General features: G+C 43.2%; 1 protein-coding gene across 1 annotated transcript in view; it reads right to left on the reverse strand.

The window, feature by feature from the left end:
* UBE3A (ubiquitin protein ligase E3A) overlaps positions 1-26,047 on the reverse strand; it is a 1,356,883-nt gene that overhangs the window by 797,636 nt on the left and 533,200 nt on the right. The window contains exon 3 of the mRNA XM_044071814.1: positions 3,242-3,552. Coding sequence (XP_043927749.1) covers positions 3,242-3,552 — 311 coding nt within the window. The remainder of the gene's footprint in view (positions 1-3,241; positions 3,553-26,047) is intronic.

Consider the following 26,047-nt stretch of genomic DNA (forward strand, 5'->3'; position numbering starts at 1 on the left):
GCCCAAACAACGAGGAGGCCTCAATGGGAGCACTGACTTAAAGGGTTCTGCGAAGTTGCACAAGCGCATCTAGGCGTGTCATCTCAAGACCACAGCTGAAACCGCTGCTCCTTCTGATGCATGAGATATCAGTCGCATAGACGAGTTAGATATAGATTCAATGGTGGCCAGTTGAGAGGCCACTTTGTCACGGACCTCATCAGACACAGCACCAGCCAAGGTTTCAGAGAGCTCAGAAATCGGATCCCTTTGAAGCCTGGTAAAATGTGCCATATAATTCAGGGACCTGATAGCAAAGGTCGCTGAAGTAAAGGTGCACTTCCCTATCCTGTCCAGGGCCCGGGACTCTCTGTTAGGTGGATGGTAGTCTGGCTTTCTTCTTCTGCCATATCCTTTTTTGTTGCGGCCGCCACCAAAGCATACACAGGAAGACCTTTGGACCAATGAGGATCCGAAGCAGGAAGGGGCAAAATCTTATCTGGCCTCCGGGGAATAGCTTTGACAGTATCAGGAGCCTTCCAAGCACACTGCACGATGAGCCGGACAAGTTCATCAGCAGGTGGAGTAACCCAGGAGGTAGGGGACCAGGCGCGAAAGGCCTGCAGGAACACAGATTCCTCAGAGGTCAGATTAGAGGACTGCCAATCAATTCTCTGTTTCCGGATTTCAAGGATATCACCAAAGGATACCTCAGAAGGTGACAGAGGGGATCCCTCCCCCCCTCATCAAAATCAGTGTCTTCGGTGAGGGACTCCTCTGTGGAGTCCATGTGCTTCCTCTTACACAAACTTTTCTGGTGGACCACCTCAGCGAGAGAAGCTGGAGAAGACAGCAGAAAAGGGGATTCCTGAGGGAATATGTCCTGCGGCCTTTGCACCCGGTGTCCGCTAGGTACGACTTGTGAAACCAGTGTACCAGAGGAGGGCGGAGGTATAGGCAGTCCGGTATCGCCAGCAGCAGCAAAAGCCTTCTCCATCAGTTGGAAGGCTGGTCCACCCGAAGAGGAGTGCATGTCTAGGACAGGGGTCACCCCTCCCCTAAGTGGCTCAGCCTGCTGACCCGGAGTCCCTGGATGGCTGTGGAGCAGCAAACTCTGCATGTCACAACTGACATCCTGGATCATAGCAAAACTTTCCTGCCACGAAGGCAACTGCAGTTCCTTAGTGAAATCCATAAAGGGGACCGCAGAAGGGGAAGACTGTGCTATATCCATGGACTTCAAAGGCAATGAAGGAGGAGAATAAGAAGGGGTCTTTGGAGATGGGTGATCACCCCCTACGGAAGGATAGTTCCTGAGGGGTGGGATACCTCTGGCCAAGAGTACCTGGTCCACAAGAAGCAACACATCATGTTCGGAAAGGCTTTTAGTGGACCTCATGGAGACTGAGGGAGAAACAGGCCTGTCCACAGAAGAGGCAGACTCGGTGCCCATCTTATCTGTCCGCACAGAGGACAACGGTGCCGAGAGAGACTGGACTGCTGTTGCCTGCACCGAAGAAGTCATCAGTGCCAAGGTCATAGTCTGCACCAACACAGGGATCAGTGCCAAAGTGGTTGTCGGTGCCGAAGCTAGAACCAACAAAACTGGAGTCAACAATAAAGGCGTCAGTTCACAGGAAGATCTTGGAGCTGACACAGTCAAGGTCTGCGCTGACTGAACGGTCGGTGCCGATACAGTGGTAATAGTCTGAACCGAGGAGCCCCTCTGTGCCGATATATAGAAGGCTGCAGGAGAAGACTGAGCTGAAATCACTAATGGAGCCGAAGGTCTAAGCACCGAAAGCACTGGGGCTGACAGAGTGAGCTCCGGAGCCAAAACTTTAGCCTTTTTAGGTTTTAGTTGGCGGGAGTCCCCAGCCAGGGGACGAAGGCAAAGGTTTAGCCTTAGTAGGAACATCCAAGATTTTCTTATGGGCTCTAGGAGGGGTTGATGCCTCCGACCCAGAAATAGCCTCTGAAAAGGGAGACTTAAGAAGTCCCCTCAGTAACAGCTTGTTTTTCCTTTCCAACAAGGTTCTATTAGAAAAATTCTCACAAATAGTACAGGGTGGGTCAGACAAATGGGAAGCTCCCAAACAATAAACACACATAGTTTGTGTCCACAATCAGAACACCGCTTAAACCCCAGACTACCTTTCTTATCTGCCATGACAGCAAATTAATTAATAGAAAAAGTACCAGCAATGGTACAAGAGAGTACCCGAAGGTATGAAAGAAAAAGGAAAAGGATTACCAACGATGGTAAAGAGAGCATACCTCATGGTAAAAGTGGTAAAGAAAGAAGCAGAAAACCCTGAAGGAATTATGTACGCTAGATGCGATAGGGTAAGAGACAATAAAATATCAACTTTTCTGACAGAAAAGTAATCTGTAAAACTATTAAACAACAAAAGACTGTACTTGGCTCAAGAGAAGTAGGTTGACATGACCGAATGGCAACGCGGCAAAAGAAATCTGAAGTAACAGGGAGAGGAGGATTGTGGGTAAGAGTTTAGATCGAGAGTTTGAAGCTGACGCGAGCTTGGAAAATGGCCGGCTTGGTTCAGAGGTCGGAACCGATACCCATGCGTAAGGAATGAACGAGGATTATCAATATCAGATCTATTTTTCTACAAACAGATAATAGGTGAACAATGACATTTTATTTCCCCAATTGAATATTTATCTGAAATCTAGTAGTCAGGCTGAACCAACAGACTGACAATGCTCAGTACTCTTACTTACATGGATTCTTTTGTCATAGTGCAGCAAGAAAGAAATGAAAGATGGTGCAAGAGGACATCCCTCTCACAGACATGCTTATATCCTAGTGGGAAGGCATTTGTCTGGCTTAAGTAAGGGTATAAAGCTGTGAAAGTTAGATCAGATACTTGTCCATCTGTGGAAGAAGTCCCAAAAGTCAGCACTACTACTACAACAGTGAACAATACAATGGATATTCACTGTGCAGTTAAGAAACAACTTTGCCAAGATATTCTAATTTATAAAGGCTGAATTGTAGGTATTAATTTTCTCCAGTTTTATGCTATCCCGCCCCGAAACCTGGAAACTAAGCATCTTGCTACTGAAGGTTACAAATGCATTTTCAACAAAGTAATACCTTGCTGAACAGAGAATTGATGCCAGTTACTGATGAGCAAACATATTTAAATATTTCAAAGCACCTGATAAAGCCAACAGCTTATAAAAAGCAATATAAAACTACTGTCTGACCCTCATAAAATGGAGGAGTCAGTCTTACCTTTAAAATCATCCCTCGGTGCCTGCATTTCCCTTTTGTTCATCTTTCGGTCTACACACAAGTTGTTGAGAGCAGTCTTCGAGTTGTTTTCAAGATAGGCAGAACTCGTTCCTTTCTTGGAGGGATGAGGATCACAGAGTTTTGCATTAATCTTATAAAGATCAAGGGCCTTAATGGCCGCAGCATTGTTATCCATACGTTGAAAACTTGGACAGGATGCACAAAACTCATTCGTGCAGGCCTCATTTCCACAACCCTCAGTTAATTGGTGGTAGTAGCGTTCTATTAGGTGCTTTGCAGCTGCTCGCTTCCTGTACCAAACATTCAAACAGTAGCATAAGGATTAGTATGGCAATGACATCAAGCACATTCAAGACAGTACTGCATTTTATTTAGATACCGGTGATAAAAGGTGGAGGTCTCAAAATGAAGGATGAAATGAAACAAGGAAGTTTCAAGTCTGTGATGCAACCATGTCACTCAAAAGGATGCATTCTAACTGTCAAATAGTGAAAACTATGAACATGTCTTGTGTATGTAATTTTGCACAGATATCCGAGCTAAAAAATTGTATCTAAAATACTAGAAAGCAAAGGGCTGTATTACCCAAACAACATGATGGTATAAAAAAAGAAACCTGGAAACTAAGCATGTAGTTATTTCCCTCTACGGCCAACAATTTCTTTCGATGGGTGCAAGCTATCTATAAAGGTTCTGAAGCACATGTCTGTATTATTTCTCAGCTCTATCTACCCTAAAGGATACAAACAATGTAGGTGTCAAATGGGTCTGCAATACCTCCCCAAAAAAGAAAATCTAACAAGCTAGCAGCAAATTATCATGGTGTACAGAATGTGCATATGCTCACTGCAATGAAAGCTCCGACAAGATAAATAAAACTCACTCAAATCAAATACATAGCTACAAAGAATAACGGCTATCCAATAACTATTTCAAAAATCAACACAAAAGTAACACGCTGTTAATTCACAAGGCTCCACTCACCTAATCAAATATGGAAACTCCACTCTAAGCAATTTTCATCTTGAACAGACTTCTTCAGACAGTGAGATACAAAGAGAGAATCCCACGAATGTTATACAAAAATTCAGTAATAATCAAACAACAAGCATAGCCTCATTCATATGCATGGAAAGAGTTATAATCTAGAAAACAGAACATATAAAAAGGCACGAATTCTCAAGTGTGTAAGATTAGCCACCACATTTAACCCATGACATCTGCAAGTGTCCCACTTAATTTGCCATCAATACTTCTTCAATTCTAAATATTAAGTTAGACTTGACTCTCCTATAACCAGATGTGACCAGATCAATGGCAGTTCAAAAAATGCCTAAAATCCTTAACCCTGTACATGTCTATTAAGGGCACTGCTCATATTACCATTTCTAATAGCCAGTACATGTTCATTTATTTGTTGCTACAATCACCTACATCTTGAAAGGTGGTGGGGGTTAAGAGTTGAGTAGGGATGATGCACAGCCCAAGATGCAACCAAACCATCTTGGTATAATTAACGATCAGTACTTTGTTAGTCCCTATTTCTGCTACCAAAATTCCCATGTAACTGAAAATACAACCCCATCCTCTTATCTCACATAGTAATTTTATACTTTCTCCTTTCAGTGCATACATTAAAAACAAGTAATCCTGGAGTCCATGAAACTCCTACCGTTCAAATTACCCAGGTAAATGGTAATCAATAATCTTTCTTTTGCTGGCTGACAACATAAATCCATAACTAACTAGCACTTGACTCAAGATGGTGGTCAAAAATAAATGACTCAAGATACAAAGCCTAGAAAGACAAGAACTGAAGCACTGTCAAACACCTTAGCAGCTTTAAAATTATGCCATTTAAGCAAGTGATAACAAGAATACAGCATATCACGCCTACATTTCCGAGATACTTTCATTTACATATGGCTGGGCAGACTGGTCTGATTCATTCGCCCCAAACCCAACCCAAAAATACGGTAATCTTACTGAAAGCAATAAATGTCTTTCATAGAATGCTGTCAATACAGGGGAACACATACACAAGCAAATACTGTGGGTCTGGGAAAAGTATTACCAGAACAAGAATGGAAGTCATGGCACAGTAAAATAGACACAGAGGCTTAAAAAGAATTCTAAATATCGTTGATGAAAAACTAGGGTACATTTTTTTACACGCAAAAAGAAATATAGTAGACTAAATCAAGAGTTCAGTATGTACTACACAGTCACAGGAAAGGAACATACGTCAGTGCCTCAAGTCTGAGTGGGTCTGGGCAGAGGTACAGAAATAAAGTGCTATACTAGCATGCGCAGGTATTGAAGAGAATTTGGGGGTATTAGCTGTATCCCACATAAAAAGGATAAATGGCAGGGATGGTATCCTATCATTACCTTTATCATGACTTAAAAAGTGTAGTCTTGTCTAAAGCAGAAGGGCAGGTGAAAGGAAGGACTTAAAATTCAGAAAACAAAACCAAACATTTCTCTTTCTAGAATATCAAACATTAATGGAAACTACTGCTGTTTGAATAATTACAAAGACAGTTTACTCTGTTGTTAACCAGATAAGTGAATGGATTATCAGCCACAATCAAAGCTGAAAGTACAAGGGCAAATTTAACACATGGACAACTTAGGCAATCAACCAGCATGATGTCTGAGAAGAAACTAAAGGCACCGGGGGTCAAAAACAGAAACTGGAACTTCAACACAGACAGCAGTGAACCTCAGTATATAAAAGCCTTGAAAGTGACCCTTGTTGCAATAGTGCAGACAGCCAAGTAATAAAATATAGAAAAGTTTTACAGTGAATTTATTTTAATACACACCTGAATGCTCAGTAATGTCAACAGTTGCTAACTAAAGAAAATACTTTAGAATACATTGCTATCCAAAGCAGATACAAAAATCTTGAGTACTCCTATGAAAAATGCACACTGGGGGATGGGGGCTGTACCCTGAAAGTACATGATTAGATTTCAGTCAACTGTTAGGAATGCAGGACCGTGTTAGGTTTCAGATGTTTCCTGATTAAAGGTCAAGAGAGACCAGGCTGAAGACCTGGAAGTTGACCGGAAGGAATGCGCAACAGTTCAAGAAATTACTCATGGCTCTAGCACCCCTAGAGGAGGAAATAGATGGATTTGAAGAATGGCAACGCCTCAAAAAAGCATGTGTGAGGACTACAGATATGTGGGCCAAGCCAGGTATGGAAATAAGATACATAGAAAAAAGCTGGTGGTGGAATGCAGAAGTCCAGGAGGTCATCAAAAGAAAGATGGGAGTGCAGGAAAAAAATGGGAGATAGAAAAGATGGACCATGCTAGGAAGGAATATTGGTCGCCTAACACAGGCTAAGAAAGGAGTTGCAATAGCAAAGAACAGGGCATCAGAGGCACTCTACCAGCTTCTGGAAAGTGACTCTGTAGGTGGCACAAAGAAATTATAACAGGTTGCAAGGCAAAGAAAAAAAAGATAGTCAAGACAGCCTTCATAAGGGATGCCAGCAACAACCTGCTCATTATTCCACAGGACATCAAAGGCAGATGGAAGGAGTACTTCCAGCAGCTTCTGAAAGAAGAAAACTCCTCACAAGCTGTACTACCCCAGATACAGCCTACATTGGGGAGGAGCCCACTTAAGAAGAACAGCACTAAGAAAGGCAGCAGGCTCAGATGAGGTCACAGATGACATGATAAAGATGCTAGGCGAGATAGGGGAGAAATGGCTCCTGAGAATTCTCATATCAGTATGGAGTGGAAACAAGTATTCCACATGATTGGATAATAAGCAACCTGGTGCTACTGTTCAAGAATAAAGAGGACATCCACAATTGCGGGCAGTACAGAGGCATCAAACTCCTGTCACATTGCATGAAAGTTCTGGAGAGGGTGACTGATAAACGGATATTCAAAGTACTAGAAAGTAAGATGGGAGATAAGCAGTTCAGATCAGGATGCAGCTCAACCAACCCAATGTTTGCAGTGAGACAGACAGTTGAGAAGAAACTAAAGATGTGGAAAGAGTCCAACTGTGCATTCCTAGACGTAGAGAAAGCATAACAAGGTCCCAAGAAAGCTAATTTGGGCAGTCCTGCAGTGGTTCAAAGGCTCAGACTCTTTGGTAGAATTAGTGCAAGCTATGTACAAGAACCCAATGACTCATGTAAGAACAGTGTTTGGTCTCACAGAGGGGTTCCCAGTGGGAGTGGATGTGCATTAGAGTTCAGCTCTGAGGCCAACTGCTGTTCAGACTACTGATGGGAGTACATAAGCAAACAGGTTGCCCGAGACAAATCAACAAAGTTGTTGTATGCAAACGACGTGGCATTACAGGCAGACTCTGAATAAGAACTTCAGCAAGGATAGGGGAATGGAATGCAAAACTGAAGGCACATGTGATGAAACTGATGACAGACAAGACAGTGGTAATGGCAGCAAATGAGGGAAATCAGAAGAAGCTGAGAATTGAGAAAGAAGGGAAGATAACATAACAGGTTAACAGCTTCACGTATCTGGGAGGGATGGTTGAGGAGAAAGGAGGTCTGAATGAGTAGGTCAAAGCTAGAATCAGAGGAGCTGCAGCCAAATGGCATAGTGTGTCAATGCCAAAGAATCTCATACCTACAAAGAAATGCACAGCTCAAATTTCTTAAACACATGGGATACAATTAGGTAAACATCTTAAGATGGGAAAACTTAAACCTATCTCTTTGAAATCTGCCATTATTAAAATGAATATTCTTCCCAAAATTCTATTTCAGCTAAACTCTATTAAACTTCAATTCACCAAAAAAACTTACAGCAATGGAAAAGGCCTTCTTCAAATTCTTATGGCACCCTAAAATAAAAATAAGCTACAAAAACCTTAATACCAAAAATAAAAGGCGGTCTGGGGCTATCAGATTTTGGCCTTTATTACCTTATTATAAAAGCAAGCAGGTTGATCCAAATTGTGGAATATGATAATTCAAAAAAGACTTGGTTCCCAATTTGGGTTAAAATATGGGCAAATTTACTAAATTCCATAAACATAAATCCCAAAGCTGTCCCTTTCCTCCAGCCCCAATAAAAATATTTTACAAATTGCACCCAATAATCAAAAATGGTATTACTGCATTCCAATCCCTTTTTTTTTCTATCAATCTGCAGAATTCATTAGTACTGTTACAGCCTATACATATGAACCCGAATATTAAGTTAAATAATAAAATGATTGATCTTAAACCATTCCCATGGATTAAAGAACCAATAGTATGGGATATCCTACAGTACAAAGAGGACACACTTGATAAACTAAGAGAAAAATTCAAGTCGCCAGCTTGCTATAATTACATTCTTAGACAAATTATATCAATAATAAACCTAAAATACTCAAACCACAAAATAGAAATACAAAGTATAGAAAAAACTCAAAACATAATCAAAACTCTAAAAGCAAAAGAAAAAATGTTATCAAATTCATATAAATTAATCAACGAGTTAAAAACACAAATCTGCATTACTCAACTCAAAACACTGGGAAAACCTAAATAATATCTCAATAATACAAAAACAAGAAGCCATAAACAATACATTAAAACTTGCACCTTTCAAAAACCTCATACACACAACTGATGTTGTTTGTCTTTTCGGCTTTTCCCAGTTAGGGGTTGCCACAGCGGAACTCCGGTCCGCTAATGATTGGCAGTCGATTTTTTTTTACGGTGCCGAGTTGCCAGCCCGACGCCCAACCTTCAGCGAAGGCACGCCCATTCACGCATGTCTTTCGGAGGCCACACACAACTGATGATTAACAATAAGAAGAAGTTATGTACTTACCATAACGTTCCATGTTAGTTGTCTTCTTCTCGCCTTCTTTCTTGCTGGATGGGTTCGGAGCCGATCCTCTGCTCCGACTCGGCCAATACTAAAGCTCGAGAGCTAATTCCACCGGCTCGAGGCGCCCCTATATCCCACAATGCTAGGCGGTATCTACTCAGATCTCGTTTGATAGCTAGACCAAGCAATTCTAGTCTCCATAGTATGGAGAAAGGTAACCCACCTCTATATAAACCTGAGTATAAGGTATCCCAGACCTAACAAAAGGGGAAATAGAGGTGGTAGAAAGTGTGGGAATGAAAAACTTCCAGAGGAAGATCACAAAATGAATTCCTATCGGTCTGTCCAGTCTTGGGGGAAGGAGGGTGGGACGCAAGAAAGAAGGCGAGAAGAAGACAACTAACATGGAACGTTATGGTAGGTACATAACTTCTTAATGTTAAGTTGTCTATCTCGCCTTCATTCTTGCTGGATGGGACCGCGTCCCTAGCACCTTATCCCGGGTGGCCTATCGGAACAGACTCTTGAGAACAGTGGAACCAAAGTTGGCACGGTTTCTGGAGGCCATGTCCAATTTGTAATGTGAAATGAAGGTATGAGGAGAAGCCCAAGTGGCTGCTGCACAAATGGAATCTATTGGCAGCCTATCCTGAAAAGCTACGGATGTAGCTAATGCCCTAGTTGAATGAGCTCTAGGTCTTGAAGGTAGTTTTGATGTCTGATCTCATAGATGAAGGTAATTGTAGAGGTGAGCCATCTTGAAAGGGATACTTTAGTAACTGGAAGGCCCAATTTCCCTTCCGCATATGATAGAAAAAGCTGATCAGATTTCCTGAATTGTTTAGTTCTGTCTAAATAATATCTAAGTTGGCGGTGAACATCCAGAAAATGTAGCTTTTGTTCCGACCTGTTGGAATAGTTAGGGAAAAAGACGGGGAGATCAATCATTTGGTTTAGGTTTGTTTGAGAGGAAATCTTAGGTAAAAAGGATGGATTAGTACGGAGGAATACCCTATCTTTGTGAAACACTAAGTAAGGAGGACGACTGCACAGAGCATGGAGTTCAGATACCCTTCTCGCTGAAGTTATGGCTACCAGAAAAAGTGTCTTCCATGAAAGCAACTTCAGAGAACATGAAGCCGCTGGTTCAAAAGGAGGAAGGATTAAGGATGCCAGAACCAAGTTCAGGTCCCATTGAGGTGGGGGATCTTTGATTGGAGGTTTGAGAAGAAAAACGCCCCTTAAAAAGGCTTTGCAGAGCTTGTGAGCCATGATGCTAGACTCCGAGACACCTACATGATAATTAGATATAGCAGCCAGTTGAACTCTAATGGTAGATGAAGAGCCTAAATGAAAGAGTTCTGCTAGAAAGTCTAGAATAGACTGGATAGGTGCAGTGAAGGGATCTATATTTTTTGATGTTGCCCAAAAGGAGAAGCATTTCCATTTGCTATTATAAATCTTCCGGGTAGAAGATTTATGAGAGGCTATCAAGATATCTCGGACGGCGAGATATTAAGGAAGCCTGGCTAAGGTCGGAATCGGAGAAACCACGCTGTGAGGTTGAGAGAATGAAGAGATTGGTGCAGCTGGCCCGATTGGTGGGTCAACAGATCTGGCACTGGGTCCAGATGCCAAGGCTGCTCCAAAAGGTAACGATGAAGGAACGGAAACCATATCTGTCGAGGCCAGTAAGGGGCAATGAGGATCATTGTCACTCTCAAAGCGATGGCTTTCTGAATTAGTTGAGTTATCAGTGGAAAAGGGGGAAAAGCATACAGAAGTCCGTGGGGCCAATCGTGGACTAGAGCGTCTCTGGTGGGATGGCCTGGTAACGGGAATAGAGTGAAGAAGTCGTGACACTTGCTGTTTTGGGGAGTAGCAAAAAGATCGCAGCAAGGCTGGCCCCATCTTTGGAACACTTCTTCCAGTCCTGATTTCTTCAGAGACCACTCGTGGGGCATGATAATTGCCCTGCTCAACTTGTCTGCAATCACGTTGGACTTCCTGGGAATGTGCGTTGCTACCAGAAAATGCTGAGATGAGATCGCCCATTGCCAAAGTATGAGTGCCTCTCGACATAAGGGGTATGGATCTGGTTCCGCCTTGTTTGTTGATGTACCACACTACGGACATGTTGTCCGTCTGAATTGCAATAGTCCCTGTGGGAAGAGAGTTGTGAAGGGCTTGCAACGCTAAAAGCACTGCTCTCATCTCTAAGACATTTATGTGCAAGTGGCACTCGAAAGGTTGCCACGTGCCCTGGACTGTCCTGCCCTGATAATGCCCCCGCCCACCCGATCAGGGAGGCGTCTGTTGTCAACGTGGCGACTGGGGGGGATGAGTGAAAGGTCTTCCTTGGAGAACCTGAGGTGATGTGATCCACCAAGACAGTTGATTCTTGCATGATTGAGTTATCAATATGGTGTGGGACATCGGGAGCTGTTGGAAGGACCATTGAGTAAACAGCATCCATTGGAGGATCCTCATGTGGAAGCGAGCTAAGGGGAGAAGGGGGATAGCTGCTGCCATGAGTCCTAATACCTTCAAAACTAGTCTGGCTTTGACTTTGTTGCATTGTAAGAGAAGGTAAACTTGCTTGCGGATGTCTGACACTCTTTGCTCTAAGTCTGGCTGAAAGATTGAGTGTGTCTAAGGTGGCACCTATAAAAGTAATAGATTGACAAGGCGACAAGGCAGATTTTTCGAAATTTATTGAAATGCCTAGAGCTTGGCAAGTTTGGATAGCGAAGTCTCTGGATAGAAGTAGTTGATGTCTGGTGGTGGCAGTAAGGAGCCAGTCGTCTAAATATGGAAACACCTGGAATCCTTGACGTCTCAAGTGAGCCGCGACCACTGCCATGCATTTGGTAAACACTCGGGGGGCTGTAGTGAGACCAAAGGGCAGGGCTCTGAACTGGTAGTGACTGGCTCCCAGCCTGAAGCGGAGAAATCTCCTGGAGCGTCTGTTCATCTTGATATGGTAGTACGTGTCCTGAAGATCTATCGAGCACATCCAATTGTCCTGACCCAAGAAGGGTAGAATGGACTGTAGCATGACCATCCAGAATTTTGTTTTTCTGACATACTTGTTTAAGTTGCTGAGATCCAGTATGGGTCTCCAGTCCCCTGTTTTTTTTTGGTACCAAAAAGAATTTGGAGTAGATTCTGGATCCTTGTTGGTCTACTGGGACTGATTGGATAGCTCTTTTTGATAGCAGCTTTGAAATTTCTAGTGCTGCTTGTTCCCTTAGACTGGGTGGAACGTCTGGAAGGGATCCTTTGGGTTGGGATGGAATGTGAATAAAGAGAATTTTGTAACCCTCAGATATGATCGACTGTACCCATTTTTCTTGTGTAAGGGAAAGCCAGGCTTTTGGGTACAGGGATAATCTTCCCCAGACTGCCTCCGAAGGTGGACAGCCGGGCAGCTCCTCAGGGATGCTGAAAGGGTTTATCAGAGAAAGTTTCTCTGCTACCCTGGTTTTGCGGACCTCCTCTGCCTCTAGGGCGGCGTCTATTGTTATTCCCCCCTCTGCCTCTAGAGGGGAATCGACCTTGTGCGCCAGATGAGACTCCCTGGGTTTGTTTGCGGAACCACATTTTCCCTCCCCTCTGACCTTTGGGATAAGGCCTAGAAGGGGTAGGAAAACGGACTCCCACGGCAGAGAGAGTCTTACCTTCCACCTCGCACCTAGTCAATGTATCCTTCACCTGAGGACCAAACAAGGATGATCCATCAAAGGGGAATTGGTGAAGGACGCCTTGAAAGGGTCCGCAAAGTTGCACAGCCGCATCCAGGCGTGACGTCGTAAGGCAACGCCTGTGCCTGCGGCTCTACTCGCCCCATCCGCAGCATATGAGATGAGCCGCATGGAGGAGTTAACGATGGAGTTCAGGGTTGCCAACTGGGAGTTCATTCCATCTTGGAACCCCTCAGCTGTTGGATCCTTTATCGCTTCACCCATATCCTTGAGTAAATCTCTCTGGAGACGAGTGAAGTGACATAAGTAGTTCAGCGACTGCATCGAAAAGGTCGCTGATGAGAACATCCGCTTACCGTACCTGTCCATGGTCCTAGATTCCTTATTAGGAGGATGGACAGGTACCAAAGGATCGGCTAACTCCTTCTTAGTGGCCGCGGCCACCACCATGGCATCGACGGGGACACCTTTAGATAAAAAGTCTTTATCTTTAGGGGCAGTAATAACATTTGACGGCCTCCTCGGGGTGGGTTCCACTGAATCAGGGGCCATCCAGGCCTTCCTTGTCACCACTTCCATAAGGGGGGGGTCAAAGGGAGGGGACACCCAGGAGGTGGAAGGGCGAGAGCCTAACGCCTCAAGGTACACTGACATCCTCTGAAGGGTTAAGGGCTGGCCAGTTCCCCCTCTGTTTCAGGATCTCAAGGATGTCAGCAAAGGAGACATCCTCAGAGGGGGATCAAGGGGAACCTTCAGATTCCTCTAAGTCAGTGTGAGAGGTGATAGACTCAGGGGAGTCAATGTGCTTCCTCTTACACTGCCTCTTCCTAGGGGGTTCTCCTACCAGGTCAGGAGAGGCCTCGGAAGAGGAGGAAATTCCCAATGGGGAAACTTGAGGAGTTGGCCCTCTGCGGTCTGATGCAAGGGGGTGGGTAGAAATCACCGCAGGCACTGAAGATGGAGGGGCTGACGGAGCCGACTGTGGAGCAGACACTGGTTCTAGCACGCTCCGCCTGACCTCGAAGGCACCCCTATCAGGCAAGGCCGGAGGTCCCCGCTCCGAAGAGACAAGGACCCCCCCCGGCACCAACAGGGACGGCTCCGAGGCCGATGTTGGAGCCGAACTCACCAGCGCCGAAGCCCCGAGAGGGAGAGCAGGGTCGGACAAGGGTCCGATGCTACTCGCCCCCTCGGAGCCGACGAGGGAAGCCCGGCGCAGAGATCCCTCCAAAGAGGAGATCGGAGCAGACGACGGAGCCGAAAAGGAAGGTATCGGTTCCGACGCGTCGACAGTCATGGCTCCGATGAGCCCCGGCTCCGAGCTCAAAGGAGTCGGAGGAGGAACACATTGAGGGACGGAAATAGCCGCTCACTGTTGAGTCGGGCTATGCAGCATTTGGGCCAGTGCCTCGGACTTGAGAAGTCTACTCACTACCCTTTGTAAATCGTGGTCAGATAGCCTGGAAGACCGTGAGGAATGCGATCTATGGCTCCGTTCCGAAAGAAGAGGGGATCCCGGTGCAGAGTGAACGGAGCTGATGGAGGGGGACCTAGACCTCTTCCTCGAAGGTTGCTCCGATAAGAGTATCGGAGCCAACTGAGTCTTATCAGCCTTGGCTCCGGCTGGAGCCGAGGTAACAGTATGAGGCTTGGAAACATCGGCTCCAGCCGGAGCTGATGTCAAAGCAGTTTTGATGCTTCCAGAGGACAGCTCAGAAGCCGGAGCCGACTGTCTGGAAGTCTTAGAAGACTTCCCCGACACAGACTGGGTCGAGGGGCCTTCAGGCTTTAACAAGCCAGGCAAAATCAATTTATTTTTGCGTTCCTGCAGGACTCTAGGGCTGAAACCATGGCACACAGCACATGAGTCCTGCAGGTGCAAAGGTCCCAGGCAATACACACAAGAAGTGTGACCATCTGTCAGAGACATTTTCTGACAGCACGAGTCACAGTTCTTGAAGCCTGAGACCTTGGAGTCCTTAGACATACTAAAGGCCTAAGTAAAAAACACACACACACACGGGCCTTTAAGAAAAAAAATATTAATTTCCAGTCACACTAAAGGACTAGGAGAAGGAGGGGAAGGGGCCTAAGACCTAAAGTTAAAGGGGAATAAAGGAAGGGATTATGGGCAAAAGAGGGTCGATCTAATGAAATAGAGAATTAAAACTAAAAGTTATACTAAGGTAAATAATAGGGGTCTAAAGATTTGTGAAAATAGAAAATATTTTCCACTAACCTGCCAGAGCCGGTAGAAAAGCACCTCGTCAGCTAAGCGGCAAACAAGATCTGAATAGTTACCGCCTAGCATTGTGGGATATAGGGGAGCCTCGAGCCGGTGGAATTAGCTCTCGAGCTTTAGTATTGGCCGAGTCGGAGCCAAGGATCAGCTCCGAACCCATCCAGCAAGAATGAAGGTGAGATAGACAACTTAACATTGCATACTATACACTCCAGCTGTTCTCAAAAAAAGTTTACTGTGCCCTTTCTGCTCTAGGGAAGATGTGGATATTCTCCACATCTTCTGGAGCTGTGAGAAAATCTCCAGGCTCTGGTGTTCTCTAAGAATGCAACTAGAGAAAGTTGGACACGCAAAAAACACTCTTTTGGGAAACGAGACTGCATATTATTCTTAGTTCAATCAATGGAATGCGCAAGCATATCTTAGTTACAGTATGCGCACTGCTTAAATTTTATATATCAAAGAATTGGGTTAATAAAAATATCACATGAAACAACTTTAAAGAAAAGGCAGTTAAATATATTACCTCTCACAAACTAACTACTAAAAGTATTAAAAAAAGAATATACTTCCAAACATACTGGAATTCTCTCCTAGAGACAATTTTGATAAACATACAGAATACTTAAAGTTAAATGTCAAGTAGGTGGCTGATATAAAATAAAAATCTCTAATTTACTGAACATTAACAGTTGTATCACTGATATATAAAACACACTTATGTGATATCAACAAACCAACATTGTATATACTGTATGTAATGTAAATATGTTTTTTAGTTTTTGAAAGCTTTCAAGTTTTCTTTCCTCCTCTTGTTTTTCCTGTTTTCTTCTTTTTCAGTCTGGGCAACAAAGGTATCCTGCATATACAAACCCAACACTCAACATTCTCATCATAACTCTGCTCTAATGTAACCCCTAGATATGTTGTAATCATCTCAATTGTTAGGATCAAAGTTTCTTGCAAATGTTTAAATGTTTTCTCTGGAATGTTTGGTTACCTTTACTCATTTATGTAATGCACGCTGTATTGTCTGCAATTATTCTGTACTTTTACGTCGCATTTGTGGAAAAATACAATAAAGATTTTTCAAAAAAAAAAAAACAGAATGCCAAAGAAGCTGAAATGTAAGGTGTACAAAGCACTGGTGCAACCAGTACTACTGTGTGGTACAGAAACCTGAGCAGTAAAGGCAGAGTGGTAGGATGCACACTGTGGGACAGATGAAGAAATATAGACATAACAGCAGAAGCCAGAGTAGCTCCAATTGTAGAAAAGATCAAAGAGAAAATAGATCATGATGGTTCGGGCACGTGCAGAAATGCAGAAGACAATATGGTAAAGATAATTTGAGAAAGAGGAAGAAGGCAAGAGGAAACAAGGGCGTCTACAAGAGGTGGATGGATAGTGTGACAGAAGATCTGCAACAGGCACGAATGTCAAAGAGGGCAGGAGTCTGGCACTGAATAAAGAAAAATGGTAAAAGTTAACATGACACACTGACCCCATGCAGAGAATAAAATGGGGGGGGGGGGTTGAGGATGAGAAAGCTTGTCAACATATTTAATATACCTATAAAAACCCAAACACCTCCTGATTCACTTGTTCATATGCTTGTTAAGCAGAGTAGTGGGGTTGGTCCACAGAGGACTATGTTCAGTCAGGGTTACTAAACTGAACAAGATAAAAATGGTTATGAGTTGGTACAATAAAAGTGTGTCAGCATTTACAAAGGACAAGCACAATGAACTAAACATGCTGGAGATATAGGTTCCCGACCCAGAGACTGCCCATACATGTCAAGCAGGGCGCCTCCTTGGCCCTCTTCAAAAGGAACCTTGATGATTGGATGGGAGATAGGAAATTCACCCCGGGGATCACATCAATCACTCTGCTTGGCAGGGGTCCAAGGAAGTAACTATTGTGGGAAGAAATATCCAGGGAATTGTTATGGCTAGGCTTATTTAGGCCCTAGGGCCAATAGCCTAGTACCAACCTATGAACCTATACTGTGCTATCCTGCTGTGTCACTGTGCACATGCATGTGCTGGCTGACTGCCGCTCAGTGATTGGTGGATGCCTGTCAGTAGACTTCCTTTAAGCTCTGCTTTATGTATCCACTGTATTCTTTGTCTGCTGTAAACAGTAACCTTGTTGCCATTCATACCTTTATGTGAGCCCTGCCACTGTCTTCGGTCACGTATGTCTCCTATAACCCAGCTCACATTCCGCTTCATAGTTCATGTGAACGCATTTTTTATTTGTAACTTACTCTGATAATTTATCAAAATATAAGTATATGCTGCAAAAGACGTGCATCTTCATTGTACCATATCTGGCAGATATTTGCTCATACTGTAATAGTTGGGTTGCCCAGATCGCACCATTTCTGCTTTTGATATATTAATGTACTGCTTTTGTCTGCACTGTAACTTGGTATATTACATTGTGGGTGAAAATTTGTAACAGATGTGGCAAGCAGCTGTATTTACCTCATTTAGCATGCACTACTACATCTTACTATTGGGGTCTGTCAATAGCAGTCCTTAGTGTATTACATGGTTAATTCCCCATTTATGTATATTCTACACTTGTTTTTGATGTTCTTCAACATCTGCTTAACTATTTACTTACTCACCAACTGCTTGCACTAGCTGTTAGTTGCACATTACTGCTATATAATGAATGTGTCTTTATAGTTTACCTTTTATTCTAGCTACAACTTTTACTTTTCTTTTTGTACATCCTTTCTTACTGTCCAATCAATGTAGTTACAATTTCTTACATATATTTGCAGCTGTATGCAGTTTTAGTGGCAAGTTCACACACTGATGCTGCTGACCCTCCCATACAGGCAGACGCACAGTTGATGCTTTAGTGAAGTGTTTATTACTTTTTTTTATTGTTCTACATGCCTGTATCTATACTTAAGTGTTTGGCATCAGCTATAGTACAGTTTTGTACCTACCATAAATGTAGATGTTCGAGGATCCACATTGCTGCAGTCCTAACCATTGGGTAGTCCGCTGTCCAGTCGGCCCGAATACCAAAGTATATGGCTGACGTCGGTCAAGGCGCATTAGACTGATGTCAGGACGTCAGGGTACTAATGCGCATGACCGACGTCATATCCTCAGTCTTTTCTTGCCCCAGATGTCAGAAGACCCTAAAAAAGACAAGGCCCAAACCAAAACACCAAAAAGCCCTGCACCAAACATATATACAATATATACAATAATATATATTAACTCACACCACCACCCCTAAACAAAGAGGGGAAGGAGGGAGGGTAAATTGGACTGCAGCAATGTGGATCCTCGAACATCTACATTTATGGTAGGTACAAAACTGTACTATGTTCTTCATTCCACATTGCTGCAGTCCTAACCATTGGGTAGAATCCCAAAGCAGAGGTAAGGGAGGCTGGCAAATCATAAGGAAGCAGGAGCTGTCAACATGCCTTGCAAAATAGCTGTGGCAAAACCAGCCCTAGATTTAGAGTAGAGAGGAAGGTGGTAATGCTTAGAGAAAGTATGCACTGAACTCCAAGTAGCTGCCTCCAAAATATCCTTAGTTGCCACCGCCCCTAGGAATGCTGTTGAAGTGGCAGTAGCCCTAGTGGAATGAGGTCTAATCCCAGCTGGAATTTCCTTGCCATGATGGGAATAACAAAATGAAATGCAAAACCCAATCCACTTAGAAATAGTTTGCTTAGACACAGGCTTGCCCTGAGAACTCAAAGCAAAAGAAACAAACAACTGCTGAGACTGCCTGAAATCCTTAGTCCTGCTTAAATAATAACGTAACTGCCTATGTACATCTAAAGTGTGTAAAATCTTTTCCCCTTATTTTGGGGATCTGCATAGAAAGTAGGCAAATGAATAGTTTGGTTTAAAGCCACACTAGAAACCACCTTAGGCATAAAGGAAGGATTAGTGCGTAATGATACCCTATCCTTATGGAAAATCAAAAGGGCTCTACTGCCATAAGGGCCTGCAACTCAGAAACCCTTCTTGCAGAAGTAATAGCCAACAAAAAGCAGTCTTCCATGACAAGTATTTCAATTCAGCAGTAGCCATGAGCTCAAAAGGTTGTAGAGTAAGTTTCTCCAACACAAAATTGAGATCCCAAGCAGGAGTAGGAGCTCTACGTGGGGTCTTATATTCTTTGCCCTCTAAGAAATTGCTTGAACAAAGGATCACGAAAACAATAGTGGGTCACAATCATAGTGAGCTGAAATTGCTGCAGCATGAATCTTGATGGAAGAGAAAGACAAACCTTTGTCCAGTAACTCAGTAAGATATTGAAGAGCCACACTCAAATTTGGCTCAGTAATCTCCAAATTGTTTGCTGCACTCCAAAACAAAAATCTCTTCCATTTTTCTCCGTACACTTTCCTTGTACTAGGTCTTCTGGCTTCCATAATCACATTTAAAACTTGCTGAGGAAGCTGAGACCTGCTGTCTTTCAAAACAGAATATGCCAGGCTGTTAGATGTAGAGAATGAAGCTTGACATTGAGCAGATGACCGTCCCTCTGAGACAACAGGTGTGGAATCAAGGGTAAAGGCCATGGAGGCTTCCTTACCAGACTCCTCAGTAATGGGTACCAGTACTGCCGAGGCCAATCTGGAGCTATTAAAATCATCCTTGGCTTGTCTTGTCTGACCTTTAGAAGCACCTTTGGAAGAAGAGGCAGAGGTGGAAAGGCATACACATGAAGATTTTTCCAACTGAAAGAAAGAGCATCCACTTTCCAAGCTGTGTGATGAAATCCTTTCGTGCAAAACTTTGGCAGCTGGTGGTTTAGTGGAGAAGCGAACAGATCTATGTCTGGAGTTCCCCATGACACTGTCAATGTTTGAAATACATGAAGATCCAGTTTCCACTCGTGGGGATCCATGATTTGTCTGCTTAATACATCTGCTAAGGAGTTCTGTGCTCCGGCAGAAACCTTGCCTGAAGAGTTAGTTGCAGACTGAGCGCAGTCTCCCATAAAATCATTGCTTGTCTGCACAATGGGTAAGAATGTGTTCCCCCTTGTTTGTTGATGTACCACATGACAGTTGTGTTGTCTGTTAGAATCAACACCTGCCCTGGAAGAAGTAACTCCTTGAAAGCAATTAATGCAAACTGAACTGCTAACATCTCTTTCATGTTGATATGTAGATGCTGTAGTCTGGCAGGCCACTTGTCTTGTATCCACTTTCCATTTAGATGAGCTCCCCAAGCAACATCTGAGGCATCTGTCGTTAGAATCTGACTCGCCTCTGGCGGGTCACAGAGAGTCCCTTGTTTAGGTGACATTCCTGAGCCCACCACAAAAATTCCTTTTGAATGCAAGGTATTATTTGAATGACAGTGTCCAAATCCTGGCAGTGCTGTGTCCACAGATTTTTGAGATACCATTGTAGCTTCCTCATATGCAGTTTGGCATTGGGAAGCACCAGAATACAAGATGCCATGAACCCTAAGGCTTGAAGGACTGTCCTTGCAGTCAGCCCGGACTGAAGAGATAGATGATGGAAGTAACTGGAAAGATTCTTTTGTTTGTCCGGGGTTAAAAAGGCCATCTGGGCTGCTGTATTCAGTCTCACACCCAGAAAGCACATGTCTTGAGAGGGTACTAGACTGGACTTTATTTCGTTCACAGAATACCCTAGGCATCTTAGCACTGCTATGACATATTCCAGATGCTGTAGAAGATCTTCTTTTACTTGAGCCAGAATCAGGCAGTCGTCCAAGTAAGGATAGATTTGGATTCCTTTTAGCCTGAAGTAAGCTATCACTGGAGCCAGAACCTTTGTGAATACTCTGGGCGCAGTAGATAAGCCAAAGGGCAATGCAGAGAACTGATAATGAGAATTTCCAGCTCGAAAACGCAGATACTTCCTGCATCTTAGTCTTATTGGCACATGAAGGTAAGCTTCCTTGAGATCTAAAGTTACCATCCAGTGATCTTTGCCCAGCAGAGGTAAAAGCTGTTGTAACGTCAACATTTTGAACTTGGGAATGTCCAGATAAGTGTTGAGGATAGATAAATCCAAAATTGGTCTCCACGTGTTCCCCTTCTTTGGTACTAGGAACAGGCGAGAATAAAATCCTAGGCCCCTTTCTGGTACAGGAACTGGCTGAATGGCCCCTATTTGGAGTAACAAAGAAATTTGCTTGTGAGCCTCTTTCCTTTGTGGAGGAGGAACGTCTGGCATGCCTTTGAAAGGGCCCAAGGTATGGAAATAAAACCTGTAACCGTGGTGAATGATATCCAAAACCCATCTGTCTTGAGTAATTAAATCCCAATTTTCTTTGAAAAGAGACAGTCTTCCTCCCAAAGGAGCTGCCAGTCGAGAATGCTCTGGCAGCTGAAAAGGCAGGTCATTGGGTCTGTTTACGAAAGGACTGACCCCTGCCCTCACCAGAAGTCTGAGCAGGAGAACTCCCTGTTCTAGGCCTAAAGGAACCTTGAGCTCTGCCCCTACCACGTCTAGACCTACCCCTAGACTGGGAATCATACGCAGGATATGTCCATCCCTTAGTAGGCCAATTTCTGCTAAACTTTGGAGGCTGCACCTGCAAAAAATCTTTGACAGTCTGCATAGATTTAGCCTTGTCCTGCATTTTCTTTAAAACTGCTTCCACAGGCGAACCAAACAACACATCAGACTGTAAAGGAGCATCCAAAATCCTTGTTTTAACATGCTCAGCTAAATTCTGATCCCTCAACCAAGCGTGCCTGCGAAGAACAGAACCAGTGGCAGCCACCCTCGAGGAGGCCTGCACAGCATCAAAACCACATTGCAAAGAATGCTTACCCACTTGTTCAGACACATGAACTAAATCTAGCAACTCTTTACACTCAATACCTTCCGCCAGAGCATCCACCTTAGATTTCAATTGTGAAAGGAGATAATTCTGATATTTTAGCATGTGAAACTGACAATTCAACGCCCTCATGGCTAAAGTGGAAGAAGTATACACTTTCTTACCCCATCTATCCAAAGCCCTTGCCTCTTTATCAGAAGGAACAGGATTTTTAACAACAGAGGCCTTAACACCTTTAGGCCCCTGAGAAACAATTTCTGGGTCTGCCCTAGGACTCTTAAAAGATACTTATGAGCTTCAGGCACCCTATAGTACCTATCAGGTTTAACAGGGGCAGGAGGCAAAGAATCAGGATTCAGGGAAGCCTCTGCAAAAACATCTTCCACCACATTCAACACAGGAGGTATAGCTAAGGGCCTATGCTGGGGTAAAACAAGAATTCCTAAGCCTCTTCCTGGAATCAGAGAAATCTTGGCCTTCCCATTTAAAATGCTCCCTCATGGAATGCAGAGTCTCTGAAAATGAAAAATCCTCAGGAGGAGAAGCTGAAGGAGTGGAATCATCCACATCAGAATCAGAATAATGAGGAAACTCCTGCAAGTCTTCAGCCGAAGACTCAGAAGCCTCTGAACACTGTTCAAAACTCTCAAACTCAGACTCCACCCTAGGCCTCTTATCAGGAGGGGGCATAGAACCTCTAATCATAGTAATCAAATCCTCTGCCATTTTAAGCATATGTTTCTTAGGCACAGAACCTGAAGTGCTAGGAGAAGCCCCCACTGAAGCTAAACTTGGCCTACCTCTCAAGGAAGTCTTGGAAACAGAAGGAGAGGCTCTAACTGCCTTAGGAAGAGAGGGAAGAACAGCTACCTGAGAAATCCCATCAGCCTGGCCTACCTCCTGAGAGGGCACATCCTGTAACAGTAAAGTCTCTGCCTGAGACTCCACAGAAACTCCTGGCAAAACCTCTGGCTCCACTGAGCCTTCTAAAGAACCGACATCTGGGACTGCCGGTTCTTCAACCCTAGGCTTTGCTGCTTTGTCCTTGCGCTTTTTGGACGAAGTGGCCGGAGCATCCGGCGGCATTTTATAATTACAACGCTTCCCAAACACTAACCTGGCACAGTCTAACCTTCTCTTAATAGTGCGTTTGTTAAATCTAGCACAAGAGCGGCATCCAACAACGTCGTGCTCAGGCCCTAAACAAGGTATACACAAAGTATGGTAATCCCTATGAGGTATCTGTTTCCCACAAGAAATACAGTTATTCACTTTTTCTGACATCCGGTTAAATACTGAGGCAAGAAAAAACCAAAAGGTTCCCCAACGGGGTACTTAGCCAACTTTGATTCGGTCTGAAACTCCGACTTCAGAAAATTTCAGAACGCCAACCTGCACTCGCAAAACTGCTTCTGCATCGGACCATGCGGCAAAAAAGACTGAGGATATGACGTCGGTCATGCGCATTAGTACCCTGACGTCCTGACATCAGTCTAATGCGCCTTGACCGACGTCAGCCATATACTTTGGTATTCGGGCCGACTGGACAGCGGACTACCCAATGGTTAGGACTGCAGCAATGTGGAATGAAGAACATCGTATAGTTCTTTACATTTACACCCATGCAGTACGTCATGCCTGCTTTAAGTGAGACTAATTTATTATTTCATTTGGGGTATAAGCAATTTATCCATTTACTGTTTTGGGTCCTGCTAGATTTTACTGAAGCCTGTTTTGGCAACATACTACCTTGGCAAACCAAACTGCAGTCTTTTGACTTGCTGTTTCAGCACTGCCTGCTCTAGGCAGACAGTCGCACTGTTCTACTCTATTTGATGTCTTCTTCCCTCAGAGCTGTAGGTTTCTCTCACAGATCCCACCCACCTTCTTCTAACCTTTATGTAGTGCAGCTGCTCTGCGCATGAGCGGATTGTTTGTCATCCCTGCCGATCTGTGGTTAATCCTGCACCCCGCATTCCTTAGATATTACAGCCCTTTGTTCCTATTCCTGGTCTCCTATCCTACCTAAGCACTGCTTGTCTGTACTGCTACACTACAGTAGCAGTTTAAAACACTTTACAGTTTTAGCTATATGCAACACATTCATATCACACATCTATTAAAAAAAACTTTTTAATTGCCATTATTGGAATACTCAGTACACTACAGGGAATTATTTTGGAGCATCACCACCTGCTTATAAGCAATATATTACATATAAAACACACACACACTATATGCACTTTCTTGTTATCTGCCCCTTATCTTTGAACTAAGCTGGGCCATCCTGACGTACAACCACTCGCATGTATGTATGGGTTGGCTGCTACTCAGTGACTGGTGGCATACTTTGCTCTTCTCCTGCCTCATATCCCCAGCAACCCTCTGGAGTCACTTCCTTTAAAGCTAGTGTCTCTTCCTAATCCTAACATAATTATATATAATCATTGATTCAATCATACTAATTACTCATCTACACCACTGATAATTAACTACCCTCTGTAAACTCCAACCATACTCAAAGCTACACACTAAAGTATAAATGATTCCTTCACACATTTTGCCTCCCCTACATTACATCTACTACCAATACTTGGTTCTCCACCCACATTACATCTCCCACCCATCAGTCCACTGCTAACACTTTAGCCTGCTAACTTACCAATTAACTAATGTTCTTGCTTCTATATATATATGCTGCATAGTAAAGCATTTTCAGTGACTGCCACATGTGATAAAGATAATAAAGTAGCACTTTTTTTCCTTTTTTAGTTGAAGAACTGTAGTCATTACAATGTAAAAAGAGAAGAAATGCTGGACAAAAGCATGTTTAAGCTACCATGCTGTAATCTTGGGCTGCTGAGAGTGGTGTGCAAAGGTGCACCAATTATAATATACATAGAGTTAAGATGTTTTCTCTTATTTTTACATAGGTGAATGGCTGGATTAATGCCCTTGGCTTAATCTAACATGTTTTTCCTGTAAGCATGTGGGCTTAAAAAAGAGAACACTGAATGCAGAGAGACGTTTATCTTTAGCAAGTAAATGTTCAGTGAGAGTCTACAGCTGAGGGCATCTGTACATTGTTCTTATGCTTCAATGAAGACAAGCTGACTACACATGCAGGCAATAAATCAGGACAGTTCTGGGCATGGTTTGTTGAAGAAATTGCAAAACAAAGTACAAGCAGGTTAATAAGAAATAAAGTTTGAAATTACTGAGATTATTTGAAGAGAATAAGATATTGGCTTTCACTGCAACTAAATGCTTCAAAGCATTTACTAAAATACTGTATTCTTTAGTTGTAAAGATTGCCAGTGCAGCTTTTCTTAATGTTAAAAGTTAATGTTTTCTGAAAGCATATAGGCTTTTTTGTACATCTGGGTGGGGAACAAAGCTAAGACAACAGATACGTAGGAGCACTGGCTGTAACATGCACCTTAGCATGGATAACCTTAATTTTAATTAGATAATGCCTGTGGGTGTAACTGTCAATTTGGGACAACTGTTCCTATCAGGAGGATTAAACTTCATTATTTGAATATACACATACTTGTGTGTTTAAGTTATTATGTTCTGGGTGTGTTTTTTAATGTTTGAGAACATTCATTAAAACAAAGTCTTGTAAAATGTGACACAGGTACAAACTTTGATGGCAACAAAACTTTACAAAAGTACAACCTGCTAAACATTAGTGGGTGCATGTAACAAACACGCTGGAAACAGACATTATAGACATTTAAAAAACTGTCAATGGGTGGGAATAGCAGCTGCTTATCATACTGTCTACACTATGCATATTAGTTTGGAACATGAATGACCTTCACAGATGTAGACAAAAAAGTAAGAGTAGTACATTATATTAAAAAATGCAGAGTGCAAGTAGAAATGCTACAGAAGACACACATGGAAAGAAGTGAGCATGTGAATTTGATAAAGAAAGGATTTCAGGATGGATATTCAGCACAATATCAAAGACAAAGGAAATGGGGGCAGTACTTATACTAAATGTTAGAGCAGCTCCAATAGTGATTGAAGAGGAACACGGTAATGGTATATTTGTGGTATTAAAGGGATACTGCAAGAGAAGAAGATTACACTAGCATGTATTTATATTCCAGCTAAAACTGCTATTAAGGAAAACTTGGGGTTAAATAATCTGGGGTTAAATAATCAGCTTTCAGCAAGGAATATTACCT

This window comes from Protopterus annectens, chromosome 5.part0 (genome assembly GCF_019279795.1).
Source record: "Protopterus annectens isolate FY-2018-M chromosome 5.part0, PAN1.0, whole genome shotgun sequence".
NCBI lineage: Eukaryota > Metazoa > Chordata > Ceratodontiformes > Protopteridae > Protopterus > Protopterus annectens.